General features: G+C 38.4%; 1 protein-coding gene across 1 annotated transcript in view; it reads right to left on the reverse strand.

Annotated features, from left to right (window-relative positions):
- Nucleotides 1–8,214, reverse strand: part of LOC109052050 (dnaJ homolog subfamily C member 13-like) — a 44,576-nt gene extending 36,362 nt beyond the window's left edge. The window contains 2 exon segments of the mRNA XM_042752181.1: nt 3,692–3,772; nt 7,946–8,214. Of these exon segments, the coding sequence (XP_042608115.1) occupies nt 3,692–3,759 (68 nt within the window). The 5' untranslated portion in view covers nt 3,760–3,772; nt 7,946–8,214.
- Nucleotides 8,215–12,959: the final 4,745 nt, after the last annotated feature.

A 12,959-nucleotide genomic window follows, 5' to 3' on the forward strand; every position in this document is an offset into this window, starting at 1 on the left:
AAAGATCTGGACTGCAGGCAGGTCAATCCAGCACTGGACTCTTGCTGTTGTTATAGCTGCAGTATGTGGTTTTGCATTCCTCTGCTGAAATACACAAGGCCTTCCCTGAAACAGACGTCGTCTGGAGAGGAGCATATGTTGCTCAAACCTTTATCTACCTTTCAGCATTCATAGTTCCTCCAGAACATGCCAGCTGCCCACACCGTATGCACTTATGCACCCCATACCATCAGAACTGAGCGCTGATGACACGCTGGAAGGTCTCGCTCCTCTTCAGCGCAGAGGACACGGTGTCTCTGATATACAACAAGAATGTCAAAGTTGGACTCGTCCGACCAGAGAACACTTTCCACTTTGAAACAGTCCACTTTAATGAGTCTTGGCCCACAGGACACGGCAGCGCTTCTGGACCTTGTTCACATAGAGCTTTAGTTCTGCAGATGCACGGTGGATTGTGTTCACTGACAGTGGTTTCTGGAAGTATTCCTGGGCTCCTTCAGTAATGTCAATGACAGAATCATTTATTTATAATTTCCTGCTTTTTCCGCCCTTTGTTGCCCCCGAGCCAACCTTTCTGAGACCTGGAGCAGGCATCAAATTTGAAATGAGCTCATTTAGTGGATAAAACTGTATAATTCCTCATTTTAAACATTTGTTCTGTTCTCTATGTTCTATTGTGAATAAAATATTGGCTCATGTGACTTGAAAGTCTTTTAGTTTTCATTTTATCCAAATTTAAAAAAACGTAAATACGTAAATACAGAACGTAATGAAATTGTGTGACAACATTGCTTCAAATTAGTTTCAAAGGCATTTTGCATAATAAGCAGTTTTTTATACAAAAATACTAGGCAGCATCAGGGTTCGCAAAACCGCTGGCCTGGCGTCGCGGGGATATAGTGTTCTCCAGTCGGGCTCCACGATGCATCAGCACTCTCCCCGACGGGCTCAGATCTCCCGCGGGTCCTAAAAAAACCCTAAAGTGAGTCCTATCAAACAACCATAATGCCATAAAACGCTTTAAATACGTTAAATTGTATAAGAAATGTCTTAATTATAATTTCAAGAGGTCTTACAGTAGGGGACAGAAAGACAAGAGTCGCCATACGGCTGGATTAAACTTCAAAAGGCAACGATGTCATTGAATAAATCAATAAATTTCAAGTCAAAACACGGCGCGGAGGTCTTTATTTGACTGTATCTGAAGGGAACCGACTGTCCTCAGAAACGTGTCGGTGCCATTTTTATTTTCACCTATAATTCCTGATAAAGCGGCGTTTATGAGCTGCTCTGTGTACAGCTGTTACCGTGGAAACAGCAATATTTCAGCGCTCCTCGAGGCAGAGAACAGGTTTGCATCTCCAACAAGCCTTTCTTGCTGTTTGTGGTCAGATCAATGCAAATATCAGCTCATGCTTTTACACAGCAAACACAGAGTTGTGAGTGAGAAAGAAGTTAACGTGCCTTCTAAAAATGTAAACAATTAAGACAATGATATTTATATGTTTTAAACAGACAATATATGCTTGATTTATCCCTTTTCATTCAAATGGTCTAAAGGCTGAAATCCTCTTGTATAAGATTTTTGTTTTTGTGAACACCTGCATCTGAACTGTAAATCATGTAATTTTATGGCTCGATACGTTACCACAGACATTCTCCAACACAAACTAAAATGGGTCATAAATTGCTTTACATTTATTTTAAAAAAATTCTGCAGATTCCCTGTAAATAGTGAAATAAAATGTCTTTGTTCATATTTGTTGACATCTGTTTATTAAAAATATTTTTGATTGACATTTAAACTCCTATCTGATTTTCTGTATTTTTATTTTGGCTAGTTAAAGGGCTCCCAGGGATTTTTACATTTTGTGAGCCCTGAGTATACAGTGTGTAATGCATATTATGCTCTGCAGATTAGTAAATATACAGCCAACGTATCTGAAGACATTGGATTAAAACAAGAAATGAAATCAGGAACTACTAGAGGTCGAGAAGTTCCTGTGTCACAGTCCAGCCCTGAGTTTTGGCCACAGTCTGCAAACAGTGCAATCTGACTAAAGACAGGCATGAAATATGAACTGAGCCGTTCTTTGTTAACTGAGAAGGTCCAAAAGCTTCTTCATCATCAGCTCAGATGAGCTGAAGACAGATGAATGAGATCAGTCTGTGAACACAGCAGATGAGGTAATCGAGAGAAACACGCAGCTGGACGAATCTACTACACGTCTAGTGCTGTGTACACAGTATAACAAAATCACACCAAAAACACACACACACAAACGTCTCGTATAGAGAGACCTAGTAAAGAGTAATCCAGCACACACACACACACACACACACAGAGAGAGAGACACACATCAATAATACTGTGAACAAACCAAAACAGCATCAACAAACACTACAAGCTCATCCCTGGACGTGTCAGGCTACACAGTATAACAGCGTCTGCACAGAGGACTGGCTCAGCCCTGGACGTGTCAGGCTCGTTTGGCTTTCACTTCAACAGCTACATGACACGCACGTGCTACTTTCCTTTTATCAGGAAACTGAGAGCGGAACATCTCCAGCTCTTCAATACTCTGACGAACCTGATCAAACAGAGTCCCAGAGCTTCTGTCCACACAAAGAAAGTCCAAAATAATTCTCAAACCTTTTCTTGAAATATCTTCTTTTGTGTTTTTGCTGAATAAAGAAAGTCCTGCATGTTTCTAACGAGGGTGAGTAAAAGGACAGAATTATTATTTCTGGCTGAACTCTCTTCACACTAACAGCCCACCATTTACTCCACGTCTGTCAAACATGAAGCTCTCGGTGCGTCCACATCGAGTCCAGACCAATAACAGGAGACTCCCTGTGTGTGTGTGTGTGTGTGTGTGTGTGTGTGTGTGTGTGTGTGTGTGTGTGAAGGTGTGTGTGATGTCTCAGTGGCTGCTGTCACAGAGAGGAGAGAGTAGTGTGTGTCACAGAGAGAGCAAAAGAGTGTGTGACATGGAGAAGTCTGAATGAAACTAGAGATAATGATATAGAGAGAGATTCACATGTGTGTGTGGTGATCACAGCCAATGATAGAGAAATACAGAGAGAGAGAGTGATTTCTCACTCACTGTGTGTTTGTGTGTTCTTGTGGCTACTCTGTGTGTTTCTGTGTCTTTGTGTCAGAGAAAGAGATACGACGACAGATTCTCAACAACCAAACAAACTAACAATTACAATCATTCACATAAAAAGAAAAAAAACAACAGATAAACAAATACCAATACAGAGAAAAATAAAAACCACTAAAGATGGAGAAGTCCCAATGAATGAAACTATTAGATAATTCATATCATTAGAAAAACAGATCACATGTTTGATCAGGGTTAGAGCCCAACACAGCAGTGCATTGGCCCTCCAGGGTAAGAGAGAGGAACACGAGATTTACGGCAATGGTTCATCACTCAGATCAAGGCAAAATATTACAATGAAAGAGAATGGGCAACTTAAGACCTGGTGCAAGTTCACTGATAGGATTCAGAAGCAGCAAACAGATGCAAAGTGCAAGAAAGAAAAAGGTGTCAGTCAATGAGTGATCTTCAGAGAGGAACATCTCACCGAAGCCTGAGCTCTGAAACATGAAGGTCATGAACCCATGAAGTGGGTCTCTCTGAATGAAGCGTCTAACGGTAACAGAGAGGAATGAGGCACTTACTTCCCCCTCCAGGAGTGTTTGGTTGTGTAGAAACAGGCCAGGTCTTTGTTGTCTTTGAGGACGTTCATCTTCAGGCAGGGCCTGTGAAAACAGAAGAAGAGGGTCACGGTCTGGAGCTCAAACAACAGCACGGTATACAACACAATCTGTCACAGGGAAACATGGAAATACACTGAGCAGCTTATATACCACAACAACAGGACAGATTGTACACTTGACTCAAATCGCTCACAAATCACGTTAGAAGTGAGTATCTTTAAATGTTACGGGGATAATTCACCCAAAACTGTGAATTCTGGCATCCTCATGTCCTTCTAAAGCCATAAGACCTCGATTCATTCAGATCTGGAGAAATGCAGCACTGCATCAGTGTCTCAGCAATGGATGCTCAGCAGTGAATGGGTGCCGTCAGAATGAGAGTCCAAACAGCTGTTCAAGCAATATTACAGCTTTGGACTTTTTGTATTTGAGCTGGAAGCAATGGATTGAAATTAAAAGCGTCTTAATGCTGGATGTGTTTCATCTTTTGTCTTCTCCAGATGTTAACTGATGGACTGGAGTGCTGTGGATTACTTGTGGATTATTGTGATGTTTTTATCAGCTGTTTGGACTCTCATTCTGACGGCACCCATTCACTTCAGAGCATCCATTGCTGAGACACTGATGCAGTGCTACATTTCTACAAACCTGATGAAGAAACAAACTCATCCTGATCTGAGAATTCACAATAGCTGATAGCAGGCTAACTAATGGCAGCAAAACGTGCTTACAGTTACAGTAATACAGTTATTGAAGACAGTAAACAGTCACTAATACAACGAGATTTCCTCTTTTTCTCCTGTTGTCTGATTAGCATTAATGACACAGACAGCAGCAGGTTTATTTACTGTCGAACCCTGGATGATCCTGCCACAGCGCAAACTCCCAACGCTTCCTAAACCATCAGCAAACACACTCGCCACGGGACGCACAGATCACACACCTCACCTTGATTTAGAGCCAGCCAGAGCCATGGGAGTGAAGCATTATGGGTAATACTCACAGATGCAAAATCAATGCGTTTACGAGTTTAGATAATGGAAATGACTTTGTGCCAACCATAAAAGCAGCTTATAAATTGTTTCACTCACAATTAAATATAATACAAAGAACATTTTATATTGTATTCAGAGAATAGTTGGGAGAGCAAAAGGTAAATGCAGAGAGAGCTGAGAGGAGTCAGATCATGAATGTGTCTGTCAGCAGAAACCCCGACTCCTTCCTTCCTTCCTTCCAGTCTCCTGCATTACAGCGGCTCAGAAAGACTGAGATCATCCCTCACACTTCTGACGCTCTTAACCCTGGGTCATATTTAACCTGGGGTTATGTCATCCTGCTTCATGTTTAACATGGTTATTAGCCGGGTTTGGAGACGTTACACTGGCAAACACTGAGATAAGTCTACAACATGCATTTTAATAAAACTGACTGGAGAAGTATAATATCTGAAGAGAATGTGAGCAGTTTTAACAACTGCTTTTCCCTCTTTGAAAACGTTGCCCTGTTAAGATCCTCTCAATATCTTAAAAATTATATCTTCAAATTCCATTGAGTGAAATATATGCAATCTATGATCTATTCTAGAAGACTGAGTGCACTTTATAAAATGACTGAAGTGCTAAAAAAGTGGTCAGAAAAATAAGACATTGAAGTAGAAGCCTTTGTTTTTTAAAATAAATTCAAGCAATAAACAATAAGGAGAAAAATAGGGCTTTCACAGGCAATCCTTATGAAAAAAAATTAACAACAATTCTCTAAGGCTTGATTATAAATGTGGTAAATAATCAAAGAGTGCTCCTCCGTGGATATTCTCCCTAATTCATGGAGAAAGTAAATTATAAATCGATGAAAGGAAGATGCAGTCATCTCAGTCTTTGAAACAACCAAAGCCAAACTCACTCATTAAAATAAATGAAATTCATAATAAACACCAAACCCAGACTCACTCAACAGATTTAACTGTTTAATAGTACAGTGTTGGGCAACAAAACCAATAACAGCTGAATAACAAATCCATTACGAAATAACACACAAACACAAACACACAGTGTTTTTGAAAGATTTTATGAATGCAAAGCTCCAATCTAATGCAGCAATAAAGCTTCTGATTAACCTGTAGCTGCTGTGAACACATGCTTTCAATAAAACATAATGACAGGCATGACATTCACACCAACATCACACAACTGATCACTGCAAGCTTGACATCACACTCTCTCACACACTCACACACACACACACACTCACAAACACACACACACTCACAGACTCACACACACTCACAGACTCACACACACTCACAGACTCACACACACTCACAGACTCACACACACTCAGACACACACTGACACACAGACTCAGACTCTCACACACACACACACTCAGACACACACACACACACACACACACACACACACACACACACACACACACACACACACACACACACACACACACACACACACATACACTCACACACACACACACACACACACACACACACACACACACACACACACACACACACACACACACACACACACACACAGACACACACACACACACAGACACACACACACACACACACAACACACTCACACACACACAGACTCACACACACACACAGAGACACACACAGACTCACACACACTCAGACTCAGACACACCACACACACTCAGACTCACAGACACACACTCAGACTCACAGACACACTCAGACTCAGACACACACACACGCACACACACACGCACACACACACACACACACTCACACACAGACTCACACAGACTCACGCACATACACACTCAGAACAACAAAAAACAAACACACACGCACACACAACTCAGACACACACACACACGCACACACACACACACACACTCACAGACTCACACACACACACACACACACACACACAGACACACACGCACACACACACACACATGCACACACACTCTAAACTCATCTCATATCTATACTGATATAAAGAACCATCTTTAATAAAAATGGGACTAATGCAACCCCAAAATAAATAGAAAAAAAAGTTGAAAAAAGTGGAAATAATAATAATAAATTAAATTCCAAATTAATTTATTAGAGATTTTTAATAAATTATTATTATTTATTAGAAGGCATTTTTTGTGTTAAACAATGAGAAAGAATAAAACTAAAATGCAATCTAAAACACAAAATAAAATAAAATAAACAAAATACTAAATAATTTCAATGCCTGATATGTAGCAAAAATGAAAGAAAAAATAAAGCAACAGCATAAATACTCTTGAGCGGTTCATCAGGAAGCGGCGTGTTTTAGTGCTGGTCTCCAGAGAGCAGTGTCCAGCGGGTGACCGTCACCTGACCGGGTCATGTGCTCAGTGCCCAAGCCCCACAACAACACACACAACCCAGATTACTACAAACTGATCTCAAACAGAACTAAATAATAATAATGATTACAAAACTGAAACACCAAGCTAAACCAAAACAAACACAAATAAAATCTCAAAAACTCTAATCTCAATAACAAGCCAACAAATAAAACAGACACCACACTAACAACTTCATAAACAGAGGAAAGGGCATTTTTAATTATATGCCAACCATGACATCAATTTGTGCTTTCGTCAAATATTTACAATGTAATATATATATATATATATATATATATGAAGTGTATAAAGGTCTTGTGACTGTGATGTAATACAGTACACACACTTGGGCAGCATGTGCTGAGAGATGATATTATACAGTACACCTACAGTTTCTGATGACAGACATTTAACTTTTAACTTTCTAATAATCTGGTCATTGTGACCCTCTGCTGTAACTGACCTCTTCCTGTTTGAGAGCATCATTTCACACGACAAACACTGAAACACTGCTCAGAACACATCACGAACACAAACACGACTCTAATAATAATAACCAGTTTACAGAAAGATCATCACTGCGATCACAGCACAGAGAAGCAGAGGAGGCTGCACAGGGATCTAATGTCTCGTGTCGTGAGGAGTTAAAGTGTTATGATTATTAAAGTGTTGTGATTATTGAGGTCTCGTGAGGTATTGAAGTGTTGTGATTATTGAGGTCTCGTGAGGTATTAAAGTGTTGTGATTATTGAGGTCTCGTGAGGTGTTTAAGTGTTGTCCTCATTGACGTCTAATTATCTGTCCCGCGGTGGCGGTGAAGTCTCTGTCCGGCGGCGCTGGCCTCACCTCACAGACGGAGCTCGACGCCGTGTTTTACCGGGATCTGTGCTGTCAGAAGCGGCTCGGTTGCGTGCCTCGGCCCGCCGGCCTCCGTTACGCGCGGTGCTGCAGCTCAGTGATCCAGAAACGAACCAAACCGAACCGAAAGCGCTTCACTCAATCAGAGCACTCAGGACGCCGCCATCTTCCCTCTGCCTCCAGCGGGGCTCTGCGCATGCGCACTGCGTGAGTCTCACGCGTCTGTCAGCTGACCGCTCAGACCGGAAGTGCAGCGAACAGCCGAGGGTTCATTTATTCTCTAATGTCGCTGTTCTTCTCTCTTTCTGGCATGGGATGTCACATTTAAATCAGCCCTAAATCTATCAACAGATTAGACTACTTCACACGTTTCAAAAAGAAAAAAACCTGACTTGAAATAACTAAATGTGTATTGTTATTATTATTATTCTATTGATGTTATTTGTAGGCATCTAGCCAGAACAAAGTTTTCTTTGATGAAGGGGGGGGGGGGTACTTCGCAGGGGCGTAGCCAGAGCTTTATCCTCCTGAGAACAAACACAAAAAGAAAGAAAGAAAGAAAAAAAAAACACTATTTTTTTCTCATTCTTTTTGATATTTTAGTCATATGTTATGCTTTGTTCTCTCATAAGATTTCTGAACTGTTCTTTTTGATATTTTAGTCATATGTTATGCTTTGTTCTCTGAGGACACCAGGGGGCTGTTTAATAAAAGACTCTTAGAAAACCTGACTTGAAATAACTAACAAATCACTCGTGACTGAAGCGGTTTCTGTACAGCTGAAGTCCACGCACTGTCACTAACTCGATCCAGGTTCAGAGAGTTCAGGATCATTTGATGTGCAGTTTATTCTTGAGCAGCCCTTAATCTCGATCCTGGATCAAATCGATTCAACATGACATGTCTTAATGCATTCGAGACACTGTGTCTTCCTCAGAGCATGACTGACACGTCACAGGTGTGTTTTTGATCTGTAAATGTTAGAAAGTCATGCAGATAGATCTATTCTGCTGTCAGGAGTGAACGAGCGCTGCGGCGCGCATGCGCACTAAACAGATGACGCTCAGAATAAAAGCGCAATCATTCTGAATAAAATATGCATTCTGCTCAAATATTTGTTGTTGTACATTAAATGTGGCACGTGTAGAATTTTAATCCTACATAAGTGTATTTTTATGATAGCAGTAGCTGTAATCAAATGTAAGCTGCTAATACAGCCCTAATTACGAGCTCTAATGAGTTCATGTGTGCTCCTCTCATCAGTTAAAATATAGTCTGTTTTATATTTATTTTCATTTTTAATTTAGTGATTTTAACTTTAACTTTAGTGTTTTTAATGCTTTAAAGAGCAATTTTATATTGTAATGTTTAGATGTTCTACTAATAATAAAGTGCAGCGGTCATAAACCCGAGAGAAAGGCCAGAAACTGCTGATCCTCTGAATGCACAGGTAGAAGCAGGTTCAAATGTTTCAAATATCTTAAAACAAAGTCATTACATCTTGGGCACAATACATTAAATACAGTCGGGTTTAGCCTGTATTTTGATTTAAGTTGCATTTTTTGTATACTTTTATTTTTGGACTGATAACGTCAAATAACTGTATGTGAGAGAGTCGATGTGTTTCTGTTGGTCAGTGTTAGAGCTTAGCCTGACCGTTAGCCCGCTCCTGACCAGGGCTAGTGTACCAGCACAAGATACCACAGTCACTGAGCTTCAGCTACCTCATTCTGCTTTATGAAACCAAATCAAGTGAAAATAAGTCAGACTAACTGAAATGAGCCTGGCTTATTTGGTAAACTTGATTTATGAAACATCAATAGACATGAAAGGCAAAAACAATGGGATTTTTATTTATTTATTTTTGTTGCTGTTTATAAAAAATATAACAAAATGATTTGATATATTTAAGGATGATTCTCAAAAATTTAATAAAAAATATCAACAAAATTATAAAATATATAACAAAATGATCATATTAAATAAAATTTTGCAAAACACATTAAATAAAATATTTCATATATATTCCATAAACTGGTTTTCCTGTTAAACACAATGTACACTGTATCTAATTTGCATATTAAAGTACTGTTTGGAAAGCATATTAAAGCATATATTTCCTACTCAAATGTTTTGTCTCCCAAAATGCATAGTAAACATGCTTTTAGTCCTAGTGCCCTCAACAGTAGACATGTATGAAATGATGTCCTGTTTCATAACAAGAAGTAATACAATTAAAAATAATTCAGATTTAAATTATAAGAACAAAATTATATTATTTCCATTATATTTCCATTATTCCATTGTACAATGTTATCACTAAATTAAAGTCAGACCTCCCCCCCCCATGATTGTAAAGCGCTTTGGGTGTACACCAACACAGGGAAATGCCAAAGGACTGCATATAAACTACTAAACAGGTCCATTCAGAATCACTAAACACACCAAAATACACATGATTCAGCGATCTGAAGGAGGCTCGACGCCACAGTGAACAGCTCCTCCGTCAGAACAAGCTTCCGTTAGGAGAGGCACTGGACACCATGTAGCTACGCCCCTGTGTGCAAGCATTTGTTTCTGAAATTTAGTAAAAAAGAAAAAAAAACTGTTAAATTTGAATTTATGAATTCATTATATGTACAGTGCCCTCCACTAATATTGGCACCCTTAGTAAATATGAACAAAGGCAGCTGTGAAAATAAGTCTACATTGCTTATCCTTTTGATCTTTCATTCAAAAAAATTCACAAAAATGTTAACCTATCAGCAACTGAAAATAGGGGGGAAATCTCTTGATGAAATAAATGTTTTTCTCCAGTGAATGTTTGCCACAATTATTGGCACCCCTAGAAATTCTTATGAGTAAACTATCTCTAAAGTATATTCACATACATATGTAATTTTTTTAGCACACCAGGGTGATTATGAACATGAAATTGTTCCACAGGATTATAAATATGAGCAACACAAAGACCAAATTATCTTAATCATCCATCACAAAGAGTAACACCAAAGAATATATGTAGTTCTGATGTACAGAACAAGAGTGTTGAGCTTCGCTGTAAGAAAAGAGCCAAAGCATTGAAAATCATTTCCACCATCAGGGCAATAATTAAGAGGTTCCAATCAACTAAATCTGTCTGGAAGAGTGTGTCTATATCATCCTGATTTGAGCGGCCAAAGACTCACAGCTGGAGAACTGCAGAGAGTAGAGTCTTGGGGTGAGAAAGCCTGAAAGAGAAAATCAAACAGTCCCTACACCAGCACATGATGTTCGGGAGGGTTTCAAGAACAATCCTCCTCGCTTAGTACTAACACTAACAAAAAATAAAAAAAATTACTCCGTCTGACCAGGGTTAAACATACTGCTGGATCTTGAATGTTGTGGGCCTGTTTTTCTGCTGGAGGTCCTGGACGACAGATCTGTCTATCAGCAGATAAAAAATGTAAACCCGACTGCCTCTGTAAGAAATCTCATAATGGGTCATGGCTGGATCTTCCATCAGGACAATGATCCAAAACAAACATCAAAAATGTGTCGCTGAGCACAGAATGAAGCTTCTGCCATGCTGTCCCAGTCCTCTGATCTGAACCCTGTAGAGAATGAGTGAAGAGAAGAGAAGAGAAGAAGAAGAGAAGAGAAGGTTCTGGAGAGATGAAGAGAAGAGGAAGAGAAGAGAAAGATTCAGAAGAGAAGAGAAGAGAAGAGGCAAGACAGGAAACAGAAGAACTGTGATCTTGGGGAAGGACGTTGCAATAATGATGCCAACATGAACTTGTGAAAGAATTTAGTCCCAATGAGATCTTCCCCCCATATTCAGTTTCCAAACTCTTCAATGGTAGGTTAGAATTACAGGATTTTTTGAACACTCAAAGGATAAGCAGTGTTATCTTTCAAAAGGACGTTGCAATAATTGTGGCCACAATGAACTTGTGGAAGCACTTATTTCACAACTGAGTTTTAGGTAGTAACTATTCAGTTGCTTTACTTCAATGGTAAGTTAGAATTTTGTGAATGTTTTGAATGAACGATCAAAAGGATAAGCAATGTAGATTTTTTTTTTTTTAATGTCCTTATTTTGGTGAAATACTTCAACATCAAGACTCATAAATTGATGTAATATCGAAAAGAAATATATAAATATTAAATATTATATTTTGAACTGTCAGTACAAATTTTGCCAAACTGAGGTTCAGGAAACTTCCTGCATTTTGATCGCTCTGAATTAATCAATAATATAACCACAATTTGACTGAGTCTGTCTGTTCCTCTTCTCCTTTAGACAAGATAACGTCACTTGAGTTCTGTATTAGTAACATTTCAAGTATGTTCATATTACACACTGAAAATATAATGAAGTATGTTCATATTGCACACACTGATAGTATGATGTGTGTTTGAAGTGTGTATGCAGTGGCTCTGTTTGTCTCCTATAGCAGGCAAGTTTCCAAAAGATCAAAAGGACCCCTGTCCTAAAATGTATTTACATGTAAAAATAAAATAAAAAAAAATAATAAAAATTATGTGTAAAATATTATTTAGTTTCTATTACATCATTACACATTCTAAAATACTATAATACCATTACAACACATCAATAATTAACTTAACATCATAATTAGAGCTGTGTCAAATGATTAATCACGATTAATCACATCCAAAATACATTGTCAGACCATATTGGATATTTAAAATGTATATATATATATATATTTACATTATAAAATACACACACATGCATGTATATATTTAAGAAGAATATGTTATGTTTATATATTAAATATATTTATATATAATATAAAATATAAGAATATAAATATATAAATGTATATACATGTAAATATTTTCTAAATATATAATTTATGTTGTGTATTATATATACATAATAAATATACCCTGTACACATACATATATTATGTAAACAAAACTTTTATTTTGGATGTGATTAATCGTGATTAATCATTTGACAGCCCTAATTTTAATAAAATGTTACTTTTTTATG

The sequence above is a fragment of the Cyprinus carpio genome, chromosome B24 (assembly GCF_018340385.1).
Source record: "Cyprinus carpio isolate SPL01 chromosome B24, ASM1834038v1, whole genome shotgun sequence".
Taxonomy (NCBI): domain Eukaryota; kingdom Metazoa; phylum Chordata; class Actinopteri; order Cypriniformes; family Cyprinidae; genus Cyprinus; species Cyprinus carpio.